This window comes from Fringilla coelebs (assembly GCF_963513975.1).
Source record: "Fringilla coelebs genome assembly, chromosome: 3".
Taxonomy (NCBI): Eukaryota; Metazoa; Chordata; class Aves; order Passeriformes; family Fringillidae; genus Fringilla; species Fringilla coelebs.
Genome location: NC_140030.1, coordinates 100,907,055 through 100,925,773, shown reverse-complemented (window position 1 = coordinate 100,925,773; position 18,719 = coordinate 100,907,055). Strand labels below are relative to the sequence as shown.

Below are 18,719 nucleotides of genomic sequence, written 5' to 3'. Positions count from 1 at the left end.
GGGTCGGTCGGCGCCGTCCCGCAGCGCAGGCGGCTGCCTCGGTGGTGCCCCGGCGCGGAGGGGCCCGGCAGCCGCGCCGGGGCGATGCTCTGACGGACGGAGCCGTGTAGATAAAAACCGTGTGATGGACACGCGAGTCCTGTTCCCCCTCGGCCCGGAGGAACGCAAGTGGTGCTGCTGCGGGTTTCTGCTGGTCTCCCTTGGTGACACGACTGGGAATAGGGGGGGATTGTTATGAGCAACTCCTGAGAGAATTTTTGTTAATTAGTGTTCGTGTCTAATGGCTTTTAGTTAACCTTCTCGTAGTTTAAATACCTTTTTGCTGAGAAGGCTTAATCAGGACAAACTAGCAAGTCTTGCTCCCTCAGGACGGTGAGGCTTGTGCCTGTGGCATGGAAAGAATTTATTTGGAAGAGAGGAAAAAATTGTGAGGCCTCCTCTTCCATCCTGAACCCAGAAAGTAGAAGGCTTAAGAAACAAGTTTTCTGACACTGTTACCTGTACTGGCTTCAGGTTGCAGAACTTCACATGGTTTAGTCCTGCACGGCAACACTCTCCGAGTTACTGTCTGGTTACAGTGATTAACTGCAACTTTTGCCTGAAAGGCTCCTTCCTTGGGCTGGTTGAGAGGTCTCAGGCGCTGCAGTTGTACCCATGCAGTATTTCTTCCTAATTTCCCCTTGCAGTGTACTGCCTCTCTTCTCTGGGCATGCTCTTTGAGGTCTCCAGCATTGTGTGGCTTTGTCCAGTTCTTGGAAGTCTTTTTGCTTGTCTCATCCGTAGCACGTGCTGTTAATGTCTTATCCCTGGATAGCTGCTTCCTTGAAACTTCAGCACTAACCACACGGCTCACTTGTGGTGCTTGTGAGCACTTGGACGCCCGTCCAACTGAAGCCTGCTTGGAAACTGGAGCTACCCAAGGTCCCAGCCACAGAGAGCTTGTTCCTTTGGAAGATGCTTTATTCCATGGTGCAGCAAATGTTTGTCAGAATTGGAAGGAGTCTCAGTGCTGATAACTGGAGTACACAGAGTGAGGATTCAAAGCAAGCAAGCATTAAGACTTTGGGATAACTTGTGACATCTGAAGTGCCAGATTTCTTCCTAGTGGACAAGCCATTCATGAAGTCATGATGCTTTAAAGATGCTTCCTGAAGGAATTGGGTGAATTCTGCAGTGGGAAAAGGAATTCTGGAGTCTGAGGAGAAGGCCAACGAGAACAAGCTACCAAGGATGACGAGCTGGCCCTGCAAGGTACAGTTGTCTTGGTTTTGTCTGCTCTGTTTCTCTTTCTGGGTAGAGGGGTGACAGGAGGCAGGTGGAGTTAGTTCTGAAGGCTTCACACTGAAACTTGTAACTGTCTGGCAGGTGTTGGCTCTTTGACCTCAGCTTTTCATGAGATCACCACCTGTTTCTTACCTTCTCTCCGGCTGCTTACTACTGCTGTTTTTGTAAAGATGGAAATAAAGAATCTGTCCAGATTGTCACCAGCTTTACTGAGGAGCCAAATACTTGAGTTACGGCAAAACTAGATGACAGATGAAAATTTTAAATTATTATCTTATTGTCTTTTTCATTAATGGATAAACGATATTGTGTATACATAACACGACACTGGTACAGATAGTTTTGAGTAGGGTGTTTTGCCCTGATAAAGGCCCCTAAAGTAGTGAACCTGTCACAGGTGGCAGGTAAACCCATGAACCTTGAGGAGTGGTTCACAAGGCAGGTGCAACACTGCAGTATTGCAGTCAGTGACCCCTTGGGTAGCTCACCAAAGACCTGAGCTGCACCTACAGTCCAGCACGTGGGACTGGTAAAGTGTAGAGGGTGGCAGCATTTCCCGGTGGGGTCAAAGGGCAGGACTGTCCTGGAGGGCAGTTGGTGCCTTGTGACTCTGCTGAATTGCCAGAGCATTGCTATCTCAGTAGGAGTCAGATTTTTGGAAGGTCACGTATGTCCCATTGTTGCAAGAGGAGAACCTTTCCTTTACTTCTCCCTTAGCTGACCAGATGCTGACAGTCATTCTAAGGCAGTGACAGCAGCTGAACTCCACCTGAAACCAGGTGCTTGTAGAGGCAGAAATGTGGTGACTTCCTGCACAGCTGGAAATTAGACTTAACAGTTTGTGGAGACCTGTGTTGAATTAATAGTCCATTGAGGAGAGTGCCATTTAAGTTAACGTTGTAAGAGCACATATACCAGGATGGAGTGTTTGCAGCTCTCAGGGAAAGCTGCCACACGTGGACTGAATCATTAAAATGCCATTGCCCTTTTGTAACTGTGAGCTGGCTTCTAATGCAGCGCTCAAACTACAGCCTCGGGATTGCTTTCTTAAAAAATGGGTGTTGTTGAATCATTGCAAATAGCTTTCTTTTTCCCAGTGGATTTTTTTGATTCTATTTTTTATCAAGCAGCAAACCCAAGAATATAGAGTAAGAATAAATCTCTTCCTACATCAGGCAATTCTTAGAGGAGACCATGCCTTGTGTTTCATTAGACATGAACCTTAGCAGTAGAACTGCATTTGCTTTGAACAGCTGCATTTGCAAAGGGCAGCTCTTGTACCACTGAGATCATAATGTAATCCCTTTTCTTCTGATTCTTCTTCAGATGCTGTCAAGATAGACTCCAGTGCACTCAATTAGGAAGAAAATGATGTCAACTGAGATTCTTCTCTGCCTGGTCACAGTTATTTTGAAGCTGCAAAAGAGGAGTGTTGCAGGGATCTTTGTTTGCTGGCGAAAGGCAGTAATCATGGTGATGAGGTACAAGAAAAGGAAGGAAGAAAGAATAGCAGCAGATGTCTGAAATTGTAGTTGCAAGGATGGACAGAAGGTGAGATGCTGAAGATGAAGGATTCAAGACATTTGAAATACCAGAGGTCTCGGTTACCTGGAGACAGAGACACACAGCTTTTAATGCACCTTGGAAAACAGATTCAGGAGTGACACCTGCCATGTGATGCCTCTTCCAGCACTGGTGTTCCTCTGCTAGTGAATTTACACACTTTATTCTGGTTGTAACCTTTTGGATAGTTTTTCTTGAACATCATTTTTATGAGTTCATCTCATGGGTATAACTTGTTCATGGAGTCAGAATTTCTCTGCACTTGTATGATGCACTTGTTCCCTGATCCATTGGTTTTGCAGTAGAAAGCACGTCATCCTTACTGATGGATACCTTAAGCCATTTCATGATGGGGAAAAACAAAAGAATGTTCTGCTCTTTGCATACCTCAAGAATGTTTTGAATCAGATGAGCAATTAACCAGGGGTACTGCTGGAATTTGTTGTGGTCAGAATGATTGGACTGGTGTGGCTTGACAGCTGAAGGGATTTGCTTCCTCAGTTAAGGAAACTGTTCCTGACAGCGTGCTTTCAGGGACTCCATGTGTCGTCTGGACTTCTCGTGGAGCAAAAGATATGGGAAAAGCTGCTTTGGTCACTACAGAGTTCTCAGGAAGCTGCTGTTGACAAAGATATTTCTACCTGATTTTTAATCACCTGGCTCTTGAAATTGGTGACAAACCAGTTGCCACTTGCTACTCAGAATGTCACTTCTTACTCTTAGCATTGCTTCACACGAGATGTTGAGCTTTCTTAATTTCTGGTTACTGTGGGTCGTCTGTTCTTCTGATGGCTGTGGAGGATAAAACTAAGAACCTCCTACGGCTGAAGTCTTCAATGCATGGCTTTTTTCACCTGCTCAGTGGAGCAGTGTAATACTGCTGCCCTTTTGAGACATCAGCAGAAATGTTAGCAAAAAATCCGAGTCCTGCATCCTTGGTGAATTGTTGCTGAAGAGTCCATCCAAGACATTTGTATTTGATTTAATTTCCTGTATTTTTAATTGATCAAGGTAACAAAACATGGTCAGGGTCACCAAATATCATCAGAGATGTACAAGAATAGAAGAAAAAGCCTTTTAAAGAATGCTGACTCTATAAGAACACTCATCCATGCAAGGTGTACATAAAGTACTTTGTCCTGGAGTGTTTAGTGGTAAGCTTGTCAGTGGTTTTTTAGTCATTGAGGGAAAATAAAGAAAGGATGTGTTGAGTGAAAATGAGAGCATTAGTGAAGACTTTCAAAGAGGCTGAATTGAAGAAAATTCTTGCCAGAATCATCTCCTCCATTGCCAAATTTGTTTCTACTATGAATTATTTCTACTAATAATCCATTTCCAAAGGTTTAGAAAATTTTCAGTTTAGAAAACTACTTGCAGTGAGCCAAGTGTTATCTTCTCTGATAATGCTTTGGAGGGTGGTTTGGCATATTGGCTCATTACAGAGTTCCTTCCATGATTGGTATGATGTGGTAAATACAATGCTTTTTCCATTTAGACCCTTTTTTACAAGCCCTTCAGCTGCCACCAGGCCAGACTGGCAGCACAGCCCATGCTCAGCAGTGAAGTACAGTTGTTCTTTAGCAGGAGTTGTTTTTTGGTTTATAATGTGACTTCTTGCAGTACAGGGGTAGTCTTGCCCAGTTATGAAAAAATTATCTGTAACCCACAGTTGATGCTTCATTTTTATTTCAGTTTGTTACATAGCTTTAGAATGATTTCCTTTAGAATTGTTTCCTTTTGTTATGCTGTTTTCTGAAGGTGCTGGAGCTTCTGCTGCTCCTGATGGACTCAGGTCTGAAGCTGTTGTTCTGAAGCAGCAGGATTTGCTTGGTGTGTTCTGTACTTAACAGAACATGCGTAAATCTGATTGTGTTGATTGTTAATGATGATTTGGGAGCATAAAGCTGGTGTTTATGTAAGGTGAAGTTGTTCTAAGAAGTCTCTGGAGCCAGGATTTTTCCTCCTAAATTGAAGTTTTTCAGCTTACAAGTAACCTATTGGGCTTTTTCTCATGGCCACTGAGGAAAAGGTAACTGAAAACTGTTCCTGAGGATGTATCACTCAGAATTTTAAATTCACTGTGTCTTTCTTCCTTATCTATTACCAAACACCTCTTTCTAGTGCAGAACAAGCTGTTGAGTGTCACTCTAGACTGGGGTTTGGGTCATCTTGTGACCAGCCTAGGAGTTGTTGTGTCAGACCTGTTGGGAGACCAAGCCTTTGTCTAACCTGAATCTGTTAGATCTGCAGTCTTTGAAATGAAATGTTTCTCAGGGTTTGGTTTAAAGTTCCTACTGCTCTGTGTGAGGCTTGTGGGAATGTTTATATTCTAATTTAATATGGAGAGTTTGAAAAAAAATTATTTGAGAAGACTTTCTGTAAAATAAGCTGCTATGGGTTATTAAGTAAAGATCAGCTATATTTGTATTATATATTAATCACTTCCTTTTTGTTGTTGATTTCGTTGACTTTTTCTGCTGTTTAGATTTATGGCTGCCTAATTTTTAAGGTCTTGCTGTTCCTGATAGAAATTCTATGCTTTTGTGGATTTTAAGGCAAGAGGACAAAAATGGCAGGGGGAAAAAAGGCCAAGTGTTCATATTGTAGAATTTTCTTTATGTGTTATATATTTCATTTATTTTATTTTTAAGCAGGCACTCTGCTGATGTTCTTAAGCAGATCCTGAAAAGCTGTTCAAGAAGTGCTGAATCTGGTTATCTTTAAATAAAGAAAACTTTGGCTATTTCTCTTTTGATAATTAGGAAAGATTGAGAAGATTGGATATTCAAAAAAGTGAATACATGAGTTGAGTGAAAACAGCCATGGTGGCAGGGATTTGTAGCTGATGTAGGTTGTATTTGCCCTATGGAATTTATGTGGTATTTTGAAGATTTGAAGCTTCTTTTAAAAATTTTTAAACTGCTTTTTTAGTAATTTCCCTTATCTTAAGTGTGTAGGAGGGAAGGGAATGATTCTGTCATTATTTAAGGGAGAGGTTAAATGTTTAGATAAGAATCTGATGTAAACATCACAACACTTTAGAAGTTGTTAGTCTGTTTTATCATGTGTTTTCCTAAGTGGGATTGAAGGATCTGGTGGGATTCTAGCCATACTCCCCCTTTTCAAGGGTGATAAGGCAGGGTGGCCCAGATTTTTTAATTTAAAATCTGTGAAGACTTTATGAGAAAGATGGAAAGCCCCTGGTAATTCGATCTTCTCTTTTTTTTGAAACTAATCATGTGATGGTTTATGCTAACAGATGTTCCCATTTCTTGTCTTCTTTTACTAAATCTTGCATCTTACCCAGTCTTGCATCATGTCTTAGATAATGGACTTGGGACTTGCACTGAGTACCCTCAAATAACACTCTGTCATTCTCAGTCTGAGCCTTTGGGTACTACAGTAGTGCAGATACTGAAATTACACATTTCTGTGGTAACTGTGCACCGAACCATTCTGTACTTTTCCTTGTTAGTCTGGTTGTTTCTTTTGTTCACTTGCATGACTTTGAACCCTAACTGATACTAAGTGTCACGTAGCAATGAAGGTTATTTACCATCTACTTAATATAGATAAGCTGTGTTGGCAAGCCAGTGGCAACTCATGATGTTTTCTTCTGCCAAGGTGGATGTTCTGTTAAAGTGGAGCTGGGCAGTGGCCTTTGAGAAGGATGTTGTCACTGTCCCCAGACAGAAATGCTTAGGGAAAATGAAACTTTTATCTCCTGAACTCGGAGTAGGTTATCATTGTTGACTCTGTTTTGACTGACTGTGGATAATGTTTCAGGTTATGGCCTGATGTGGTATTTTTGTTTGTTTGTACTTATTCTTGTAGGCCGTGTGTTACAGACCAAAGGAGTTGTAATGAGGTGATTAAAGTCTGGTCTCTTTTCTAAGTAAAGGAGAAAATAGAGCTGCTCTTCATCACTCCAGTTCATCATGCTCTGTATTTTTAGAGTATTTTTGTTGAATTGACTTGGTAATTTAACACTTCTTGAAATACAGAGTGCTGGAGTATAATATAGGGACACTGTAATACAAATCTGTTCAGTTCTGCTTTAAAAAAAGCACACATTAAAGGCAGCATCTTCCAGACAGCTCACATCAGCTCTGCTCTTTAAGAGAACACTTTGGCAAGTCTGTAATTTCTGGTGTTAAGGTGTTCCAAGCTGCTACAGTATTTCAGATGTCAGTGTTTGAATTGTAAATAATGTTTGGGACTGCCTGGCATGCTGTTATTCGTGTAGCTCCACAAACACACTCTAGCTGTGCATAGTGAAGTTCTTAGGAAAAGTGAAACTGTTGGCATAATCAAAATAGTTGCGTTAGCTAGTCAAATGGAGAGAAGTTCTTCTGTTCTATTTTTGCCAGACTGCTTTTAAGTTTAAAAAGCAGTGACTTCTGGAGGTGTTTTTTAAGACCTGCTGAATAAGGGTGTGCAGTCAGCAAGAAGCCAAACGCGTGATCCAGCGTATTTGAATCCCAACAGCAGTTAAGTGAGCACCAGGACTATGCCCAGACATGAAGCTTCCAGACTAATGAGTGCCTTAGCAGGCAGGTGGATTTCTGTTTGAGGCTGTTGTGTGTTTGAACTTCATAACATTTAGTTCTTTCTATAACTGCAAACAGGAATTAAGACTCAGGTGTGAAATTAAATAATTATGGCAGCATTATTTGAATACAGACATGGGTTTAACATTTGGATGAGGCAGATTGTTGGGTTTTGCTTCAGAGTTGTTAGGCTCTCATGTTAGTGATTGAGAGAACTGAAGGCATTTTGAGTTGTGTGCAGGGGAACAGTAAAATGATGAAATTGGGGCTTGACAGATGCGTTGCGAAAGTCAGCAGTCAGCTTGCTCTGGCATAATATTTGCCATCGGTGAAGAGCTGAGATTAAACTGTCTGCTTAAACTCTGAAGCACTGAGCTTTGTGTACCTGAAATTTTGGGTGGTTAAAACTGTGCTAATTTGTGAACTACAGAAGTGCAAAGGAAAAGTATACCTCAGGTTTCAGAAGTTACATGACTGTCTGGAGAAAAAATGGAATGAGCAAGGGGCATTGTTCCTTGTTGAATTTGCACCAGTAAGAAGTTAGACAGACAGGTAAACATATTGGGACCAAATTTTCAAAATCTTTCAGCTGACACTTAATGCCAGGACAACACTGTGGCCTTTTTTGAAGTGTTTTTTTTTTTTTTTACTGTAGAGGCTGACATAGTTTAAAAAAACACTATGGAAACAAACTTCTGAGTGAATCTTATGAGTGCTTACTGAGAATGGATTCAATAATTTGGAATAATAAATGCTACTGAAATCATTGTTTCTGTAGTGTGCTCTGTGAAAAACCTTCTGTATTTCGTTGTTATGAATTGTGTCAAAGGGGGAAAATCCCCACTGCTGAAACCTCTTGCAAAACAGTGGTTAAAGAGCTAGTGGAGAGAGATAAGTATATGCAAGGGCTTTAAAAGTTTTTCTAATTGCACTGTTAAGCATAGTTATTAATTAACCATTTTCTTGACATTAAATACAATTTATAGTGATTTGAGTACATAAAGCATTTGAGATTTATATCTCTGTCAGGTGCGAGGGTTTCACTCGTCTCATGGACCTTAACAGAGCTACATTATTGTATTTTTCTGGGCTGTTTGGCTTGGGTTTTGTAATCTTTTTTTTTTCCTACAAGTAAAGCATGTAATTTGGGGAAGAACAAAACTCAAACCTTGAATTCTTCTTTCCTTTAGGTTCAGGTGCAAGTCCATCCTAAGCTTTCCTCTACTGAAGATGCATTGCAGTATGTGGAGGAGTTAATTCTTCAGTTGTTAAATATGTTGTGTCAAGCTCAACCAAGAAGTTTTCTGGATGTAGAGGTATAGAGAACACTTATTACAAACGTTATTGCAAATCATTTGAACTATTGCATGAAAGCTACTATATTAATCATTTCACAATGCAAAAAGGAAACCAGTAATTATGTATCTTTATGTAGCACAGCTTTCTGCATAAAGCCTACTGAGTTCCCTAATAGCTCATTTTCCTATCAATTGAATTTATTGTTCAGTGCACAGCAAAACTGTCTGTGTGCTATATTACTTTTCAGTAGATGGTGAGTGTAAGTTTTGTGTAAAAAGCTGACTGGTTCCTTTCAAAAGACCTTTTTTTTCCCCGCTGATATTGTATGCAAACTACAGCTGCATAGTCTGAGGCTCTGTGCTGCTTTTTCAGCATGGTAATTTAGGCTGATATATCTCCTGCTTTCCCAAAAATAAAATTAAAAAAAGTTCAGTCACTTTTTCAGAAAAAGAAAGTTTAGGAACACTTCTTTCCTCTGTGCAGAGACCTCATCTCTTACCATTGCCTCTTCAAAGATCTACAACCTCTGCTGCTCAGCAGAGCAGCTTGATGTTTAAGAAGAGAGGTTGAGCTGAAGAGTTTTTCCATCTGAGGAACAAATCAGTGAAGCTGTATCACTTAAATTTGTAGGACCATGAATACCTTGGTAGCACTTGGTTCTTAGCCATGGTTTAAAGATTTTGGTGCCAGGCTACAGAGTCTGTGTGCCTGTTGGTTTCTAGTGCTTGGCGTCAGGGCCTGTACCAAGTGACTTCCTCAGGTTCTGAAGAAAGTGGACTAATGGCAAATAAAACCTCACTGACAAAAAACCCTTAAAAATGTGTCTGTCTTAGAGCTCAAGACTGATGAATTTCATTCTTCCTCTTCCCTTTTGAACACGGACACCTCCTGTAGTGTTCCAGTGTCCCCTTTAATGGCTGACCTGTTTTGCAACATCATTCTGGTCTGGCAGCTCAAGAGACAGGAGATTTGGGGAAGGTTGTTTAATGCTGTTTTAAACAACACTGACAAAAAACCTCAAAGTGTTCTATTATGAGTCTTACGGCTGTGAAGGCAGGAGAAATGCAAAAAGTAGAGATGATCAAGCAACTATCATTTACCCCCTTGCTGTTCATGCACAATGATGCTGTTTTTAATTATATGGTCAAACACATTCTTTTTTCTCCTGGGACACCTTCCTTGTTCAGTCAACACACTAGGAGTGGGAATTGGTATTAGATAGTGAGTCAGACTTTTTTTTGGTAGGACCTCTGCTTTCCTTTTGCCGAAGCATTGTGAGGGAAAAAAAAGGCCTGCACTTTGAAAAGTTGAGTATTACCTTTGGAGAATAGTATTCTGTCACTTTTTTTTTTTGTTAGAAAGTTTTTGTTTGTGTACTTTTTCCTGTGCCACCTCTCTGTAAGTGGTCATTAACTTTGTCTTCCTCATTTCATGGTTACTCAAACAGGAGCCATATTTACATAAGTGAGCACTCGCAACCGAAACAGTCAGTGAGAACTGTGGTCTGAAAAAATAAAATGTAAAGTTATGTGAGAAAATAAATTTTTGGCATCTGTGGGTACTAGGACTACAAAATAGAATGGTGATGTTTTCAAACCTCCAGAGACCTGTGTGTGAGTTCCAGCAGGAGAGTTGTTCAGTGCATGGGAGTGTGCAGGTGTCGTCAGGCACTGCTGGAAGGAGTAAATAAACTGGGCCATACCTGGCCCACCTGTAGCCTGAAACTGGTTTAGAATATGTGGGTGCTGTTGGACATTTTCTTCTCCTCTTATGTTCAGAGCAGTTTGCATGTGTTCAGACTGGACTGTGCTGATCAGTAACAAAAAGCCTGTTGTCATTTCATTCAGTGACCATCCTGTGCAGGGAATAAAGTGTAGGTATGTAGTCATGGATTCAAAGACCTAGTTACCAGGCATGGGCACAAGGGGAGCAAACTGTGTCTTCAGTTGCAGCTTAATTCTTAAATTTTGAGCAGTAGATAATTCTCTGATAATGATACCCTGAAACAGCCTTATGCATGTAGTGAGTAGCATGTACCAAAATGATAACATTTCCGCATCTTGTATCAGCTTTTATAGTTGAAATACAAATATTAGCAACTATTTCTTTGTTAAGTAATAGAAAGCAGTTTGATAACACAGTTATATTGCTGAGATCATTCAGATGGTGCATTTACTCCTTGGTCATGTTTTCTTGTCTTAAGGATCGTGTTCAAAAAAGTTTCCCCCATCCTATTGATAAGTGGGCAATAGCTGATGCCCAGTCCGCTATTGAGAAGAGGAAACGAAGGAATCCATTATCTCTTCCAGTAGAAAAAATCCATCCCTTGTTAAAGGTAAGCAGTGATGGAATCTTGCATTCAGAACACGGTTAAAGGTCAACCCCTTTTATATAATGTTTTGTTTTATATAATGTCTGTGTGCTGCCTGAACTGTGAACTAAAAGAATTAAGAATATCTATGTTTGTTGCATAGATCTAAGTGTTCCAGTTAATGGAATATACTTATTTCTGAGTTAAAAATCACTCAATTCTCTCTTGGACAAACAAGATCAAGAACCCATAGTATGACTTTGATTTTTTGTGTTTCATTTTCCATGACTAAGAAAACACTCAAGACACTTGTGGAAATAGCCCTAAATGTTTAAGTGAAGTTTTTGGGACAGTTAGTTGGCTCTTGACACTTCCACATTTAATAGAGCAGCATCTCCAATGTTACTGTTTCTTCTCTAGGCCTACACACTCCTGTGTTTCTATTCCTAAAATAGGCTGTGGTTATGTGGTGAATCTTTATTGAGCAGGGTCTTAAGCTTACTGACTGGTTTGAATTGTAATCTACAGTGTCTGTTTCATCAACTGAGTAACAGTGGAATGCTGGTTTTTTTAATTTTTTTTGGTTTTTTTTTTCCTTTTCAGGAAGTTCTAGGCTACAAAATTGACCACCAAGTGTCTGTTTACATAGTAGCAGTATTAGAATACATTTCTGCAGACATCTTAAAACTGGTTGGGAATTATGTGCGGAATATAAGACATTATGAGATTACAAAACAAGATATTAAAGTAGCAATGTGTGCTGATAAGGTAAGCCCAACTCTGGTTTGTCAGGTTAACAAACAACTAAATCTAGATGTAATTTTGAGAGGACAATGTCTTTTTCTTAGTGAGTACATGGAATATTATATCTTCTGAGAAGAAATTAGTGTCATAAAATATGGTTCTAGTAATGGAACAAAACTACCAGAAAGCTAATTGAACTTAGAAAGCTCTTGCTTGTACTTGTTAAATCTCTCTTTCTCTTGATTGTACCTGCCTAATGTCAGCAACATGTGAATACTTTAAAATAATTACTGTGAAGCAGCACTAACTTAAGACTGTATTGCCTGTAAAAAGTAGTGTTTCTGTGGGTCAAACAAAACCCCCATCTCCTTAGCATCTCAGCCCAATTTTCCTTAGTAGTGAGACATGGGCCTGGAATACAGCCTGGAATCTCCTAGCAGTGTGTTAGAGCTATATCTGTGAAGGGAAGTTAGAAATGGTGGGGTCTCCTTGAATACTTGGATTATTCTGTGTGATTTCCCACAGTAGTGATGCTGTAATGTCCCATTCCCCAGAATTAGTTAGGATTCTCATTTTAACCCAAGTTCTGTGTACAGTCACTGACTCTGAAGCATGAATCACCTTCTGTTCTTAGAACTTCAGAAGTCAGGCTTCATGCAAAATGTCCTGCATTTTTCTGCTTTTAGAGAGTCATTGTAATGACTCCTGCCTCACACACCACATTTGGAGGAAGTGTTCAGTGATCCACTTTCCTTGAGAACTTTAAGTTACTGATTGCTTGTGTTTGGTAAATCTTGCTTGGGTATGAATTGGGACCTCTGGTAGTTAGAGTGTTTAGAGTTCCTGTTGTGTGTGTAGTTCTGCAACAGGACTGGTTTCTGAAGCTGCTGCCCTTCCTCAAGGGCTCGTTTTAACAAGAGAGCTCAGCAGTTAAGGACAGAAACTGGGCCATGTGCAGCCTGTGGACAGGCCAGTGTTCGTTGCAGGTAGATTACAGGGTTCTGAGCATGATCATGTGTGAGTTCCTGGTAAAGCTAAAGCTGAAAAGCCAAAATACACACAACTTTTAACTTCAGAGAGTATCTTCAGAAACTTAGGTTGTGTACTGCTGATTCAGAGCAATAGAACACAGCTAAATGCTAATTGGTTTTGTGTACTTCACCTTTTGAAATTGTAATTGATTTTAGGACCATGTTCTTGGAGAGATGCCTGGATTGGTCTAAGTGACTGGGAGTCTTCAGAAATTGCCACTGCAAATAATGGCTTGCAAATTCATAGCAATGGATGTTGGTTTTGTAATGCTCACCTGATTGCAGAGGGATAATATGTCAGTCTTATTGCTCATCAGTCTGATTTCATGGGAATAATAGGCTGTCTTTATTGGTAACTTACTAGTCAATTTTGAGAAGGTTCTCATTTTGTGGATTTCACTCTCTTTGCTGCCTAGGTATTAATGGATATGTTTCATCAAGATGTAGAAGATTTAAGTGCACTAACTTTATCTGATGAAGAACCCTCCACCTCAGGGGAGCAAACCTATTATGACCTAGTGAAGTCATTTATGGCAGAAGTTCGACAGTATATAAGGGAACTGAATCTCATTATCAGAGTTTTTAGAGAGCCATATGCCTCCAATTCCAAACTGTTTTCATCTCATGTAAGTATTGTACAAACCACACACGCAAAAGGCACCTACTGTCATATCCATAAATATAGGATACTTCCCAAACTTAACTGTTGTCGAGTTTAATGTATCAGTAGTAGAAAAAGCACTCTTCTTGAGTTCTGATATGGAAATAGTAAAAGAGCACTTGCAGGTTTTGTAGGACTGTGGAAGAAACCTTCCCATTTACTTATGTTTACTTACAGGCCTGTAATTTTGATACCTGTCACTGCTCTTTGTCATGTTTCAATAATGTACATTTTATATATTTTTTTATATTCATTATTTTTTAAATACATTTTATGATCTTACATAAATCACAATTACTGTAAAATCTTTAATATTTAAATATTTAAGGAAGTTCTTGACTTTCACGTCAGAAGAGAGTAGCTTTGGATGTTTGACTTTTGTCTTGTTTTGTTGCAGGATGTGGAAAATATATTTAGTCGTATATCAGACATCCATGAACTTAGTGTGAAGTTACTGGGTCATATAGAGGACACTGTTGAAATGACCGATGAAGGTAGTCCTCACCCACTAGTAGGCAGCTGTTTTGAAGATATGGCAGAGGTAAGAGAATGGTGTTGTGGGTTTTGGTGGGTTTTTTTGCTGTTCATATTTTAATACTTGCAATTAGATATCTGTTCCATCTGGCTTTCTTCAGTTTCAGATTTCTTCTTCCAACCCCACTGTGATGAAGGGACTGTCCATTTTTTAAAGTGCTCTTATCTTTTTAGTCTCTAAATCTCAGCTTTTAGAGTGGCTGTTTAAAGTTCAGAGAGTGGAGGTGAAAAAAACTTCGACACCTATGGGGAGGTTCCTATGAAACTAGAAGCTGGTCAGCCTCTCCTCAGTGCCTGAGAAGATCAGCACATCTTCTGGACTTCACATCTAGCCATGTGAAGGACTAGAAGGTGGTTGGCAAAAGCCAGAACAGATTTCCAAAGGACAGACTCTGGCTGTCCAGCTGACTGCTTTCAGAGTGATGGCTGTGTCTGTGGACAAAGGGAAGAGCAGTTATTATCTCCTATGTGAATAAGCAGGGCCTTCAGCACAGTCTGTCATAGCATGGGTGAGCTGCAGCCTAGCTGCTTGAATAGTAGAACATGGGCAGTTGGCTGAGCTGTCAGGCTTTTAAAGGATTGTTATCAGCAGCACAAAGGTCACCTGGAGGACGATGGATGCCAGCATTCCTCCGGGTTTGATACTGTTTAATGTCGGTATTGGTGTTGTGGAAGGAGGTCTGCCTCATCTAGTTGGTAGGTGCTCCCAAATTGTGGGGGGACACACAGGACAGAGCTGCTGCCTGTGGGACCTGACAAGCTGGAGAAATGGACCTATGGGAGCCTCCTAGAGCTGAGTAAAGGCAAACATGAAATTCTGCACCTGGGAACAAACAATGCCATGCAGTGTCTCAGCTGAGGAGCACCACTGCTTGCCAGGGCTGGGAGATCCTTGGAGATCAGATGTGAAGGCTAACTAGTTCCTGGGTTGTATGAGGGAATCTGTTGCTGGCAGTTCTGTGTAGAACTTGAGACCAAATCTGGTGTACTGTGTCTGGTTTTGGGCTTTCTGGAACAGGATAGGCAAGATAGGCTTGTAGTTAAAGTTGCCATGAGGATTAAGGAGTTGAGGCCCACAATGCAGAAAGAGAGTTGAGACTGCTGGGTTTGTTGATTCTTGAGAAGGCTGAAGCAGGAGATCTTACTGCTGTCTTTACTTACCTGAAGGGAAGGTGTGAGGATGACCAAGGCAGATTCTTCTCAGTTGTGAACTGTGAGATGAGAGAGAGAATATGAAAATGGCAGAAAGATTAATCCTGATGAGATACTGCGGGGAGAGGGGGAAATTTGAAATGAGAACTATTGAACATCAGGATAGGCTGCCCAGAGAGGTTTTGGTGCGGTCATAGAGTTAGAACTCAACAGGATGAGAGACCCTGAGCATTCTCAACCAGGTTGAATGATGGATCTGTCTTTGGCCCTGAGGTGGGCACTGCTTTGAACAAAGAATTGGACCAGTTGACTTCCAGAAATCTCTTTTAGGCTGATTTATCCACAAGTCTTGGCATGTAAAAGTATGGATTCTTCTCTATAGGTGTTTTGGGAAAAGTATGCAGAAAAGTCTCTCGTATGTATGATATGTATTTTCTATAAGAAATATGAAGTTTAGCAGTTAAATCAGTTTTGTAAACTGATGGCATGCCTGCCCATGGCAGAGGGGGTTGGGACTAGATCTTTAAGATCCCTTCCAACTCAAGCCATTCTGGGATTCTGTGACAGTAAAATTACTCTGTGTCTCTTTTTAGGAACTAGCATTTGATCCATATGAATCATATGCACAAGATATTTTACGACCCGGGTTTCATGATCATTTTCTAAGTCAATTATCGAAGCCAGGAGCAGCATTTTATTTACAGGTAACTTGCCTTTAAATAAGACATGTTGTTGATATTACTACGTTAATTACATTGTGTTGTTGCTTCACTACATGTATTGTTTTAAGACTGAAACTTATTTTGTTTCTAGTCAATAGGTGAAGGCTTTAAAGAAGCTGTTCAGTATGTTCTACCCCGGCTCCTCCTCGCCCCTGTCTACCACTGTCTTCATTATTTTGAACTGCTAAAAGTAAGAATATTGTGTAAATCTGATGTATTTGGGGATTTGGGGGGTTTTTTCATGGTTCTCAGTGTTAGGTGAGAGCTTTGGATACTCAGTTAGGTGTAAAATATTTTGCTAGAATATGAATAATAAAACTGCTGTGTTGAGAGAAAAGCAGGCTGTATGCTCTGCAGGTGGATTCTATAATTAACTGAATATCAGCTGATAATTATTTCTGTTAAATTATCAATCTAGAAAGCAGTAGAGATCTACACACTGATATTCTTGGAATGATTGTTTCAACAGTGCTAGGAGCTGATGGCACATGGCTGTATTACAGAAAATGTCAAGCTGTTACTTTGTAAATTTGAAATCACAGCAAGATTTCCCTTCAGACTTAATTTTATTTTAACACAAGCTTCAGTGTTCTTGCAGTGCATTTCCCACAGGGTTGTAAAGGTGATATCTTTCCTTCAAAGGGAAGGCTTGGTTAATATTTTTACTTGGGCTGTTTGTAATTAGACCTTGCATTGATAGGGTAACAATAACGTATACATATAATAGCTGCAGAATGTTTCTCTGGGTCACTTATCAGTATTGCATAATGATCCTTAAGGACTGTAAAACATTTTGAGTAAAATGTTCCTGTAGGATCTTCTTTTGGGCTTAATGGAAATTCACAAGATATACGATGTTCCAAAGAACTATTTATGAAAATTTGGATCAGAAGTAAAACAAAAAACCAAACAAACAAAAGATCAAAACAATTTTTAAGAAACCTGTTGTGTTTCCTTGAGTGTTTGATTGGTTGTCTTTGGATAAGCCAGTTGTTCATCTTTGAGCATAAGTGTCTACAGTTGTAACTTAATTTTTAGATTGTACACCTTTGGCACGTAGCACCTCTTGTATAACATGCTTTTTGAAAAATTTTGGGATGTGTGCCTAATCTGTTTGCTCTTTCATGGGTTTGGTCTGACTTCAGATATCTTTAAAATATGAAGCATTTCCTTTCATGGGAGTCCATTGGAAGGGACGTTTAACACAGCTTGTTTGCATTTTGTACAATAAAGACCTGCACAGACATAAGGTATCTCTGCTCACACTGTTATCACACAGTCTCAAAATGCAGTACTGAAGGCTTTGCATACTTCCATGTGAACATGGCGCTGTATTACCTAATGGACAAAGCATGAAGGATTAGTGCTGTCTGACACCCAGCCATCCTGCCCTGCTTCTTGCCACTGGCAATTTTAGGGGGGAAAGGAGAGCATGTGTGCCTATGGAACAGGGAGCAGCCTGTGTTTGCCTTTTCTAGGGCAGGCTGGAGTCTAAACTGACCCCACTCCTCCAAAGTTTATCATTCTTTTTGTAACTCATGACCTCTGCTTTGTGAAAAATTCTTCTTTTCACATTCGTGCTCTACACACACAGACACACAGAACTTCTCTACCCTGTGTCAGTCTGATATTGTTGTGCTGGATTTTAACCTGGGAGCTTATTATCAGATACAGAATTTCTTCCCCCCATGTTGCTCATGTCACGTTTTAGCTGGACACCTGTCACTGTGGTCTCTCAGCACACACATATCATGTGCACAGAATAGGCAGTGAGGGATAACTGGTGCACATGAAGAGAGAGGTGTCACTTCTGGTGGCAGCATCTTCAGCTATTACCAAGTACATCAGTGTGCAATTAAGTATGAATCCCTGCCTCAAATAGTCTTTGCTAGCAGTTGCATTTTCTTCCTTATATCTGGAATCTTTGAACAGATTCCAGCTTGATTTTTATCTGCCACAGAAGGATATTTGTGCAATTATATCATGCTGGCAGTTCCACTGATACAAGGTATTGAATTCTCTTGTGTGGTAAGAGGCCTGAGTTAGTGATTGCAAGCATGTCTATGAATAATCAAGTTAAAAATGCTATGAAAATGGACCTCTGGTTATGAAGAGACAAAATGTTGGCAAAGTAGCATGTGGAAAAACATTTGATTTCTCTGGAATATAGATATAATTAAGGATAGAGAAGTGAGCATTTATCTTTGAGCTGTGTTCTGTAATGTTGTCTATTTTGATGTAATCTATTTAAAATGCATTTCAGTTACCTTCTAACTACAAAAAAAAGTAAATTTCTATTCACTAAAAGTTATCCTGTTTAGAAACAAAAGCCTTCCTGAAGTTGGACAGGGTACCAGGAATGCACAAATGCATGTTCTAATTTTAGCTGAATTTTCTTGCTGTTACATTGTTGGGTAATTAGCCAAGGAGTAAGAACTGGGTTTTCCTTCAACCAACCTGAAAGTCCTCAAACTTTTGTATAGGAACTATGTAAAATAGCAACTTTGTGTGAAACTGCACTTTTCTGCAGATGTTCCAGATAACAAATGAGCTTTTCTAAATCATAGAATCATTATTATGATATTTAGTAATTGAAGGATGAGGCTTTCAAGACCTTTGAATTGAATTGGGCATTGTTTCAAATGCTGCACATTTGTGTGCATGTATAATACTCTTTCACTGTGTGAATAGATTACTTTAAAGTTCTTTTTTTTTCCATGTAGAAATGCTGCAAAGCATATATAAACTTTGCTTATGTAAAACAATATCTTTTGTGCAACGAGAGAACTTGGTAGGGATTTTGTGTGGTTTTGTGGGATTTTTTTAAGCCAAGGGCAGTCCTATGACTTAGGAATGATAACTATCATC

At 39.9% G+C, this 18,719-nt stretch overlaps 1 protein-coding gene across 4 annotated transcripts in view; it reads left to right on the top strand.

Annotated features, from left to right (window-relative positions):
- SOS1 (SOS Ras/Rac guanine nucleotide exchange factor 1) overlaps positions 1–18,719 on the top strand; it is a 45,822-nt gene that overhangs the window by 423 nt on the left and 26,680 nt on the right. For 2 of the 4 annotated variants that reach the window (XM_084202799.1, XM_084202796.1), the window contains exons 2-8: positions 8,588–8,713; positions 10,900–11,031; positions 11,611–11,775; positions 13,199–13,408; positions 13,841–13,984; positions 15,723–15,833; positions 15,943–16,041. In XM_084202799.1, coding sequence (XP_084058925.1) covers positions 8,588–8,713; positions 10,900–11,031; positions 11,611–11,775; positions 13,199–13,408; positions 13,841–13,984; positions 15,723–15,833; positions 15,943–16,041 — 987 coding nt within the window. Of the gene's footprint in view, positions 1–3,638; positions 4,002–8,587; positions 8,714–10,899; positions 11,032–11,610; positions 11,776–13,198; positions 13,409–13,840; positions 13,985–15,722; positions 15,834–15,942; positions 16,042–18,719 lie in introns of those variants that run through there. The other 2 variants (XM_084202798.1, XM_084202797.1) reach the window with 2 other exon arrangements.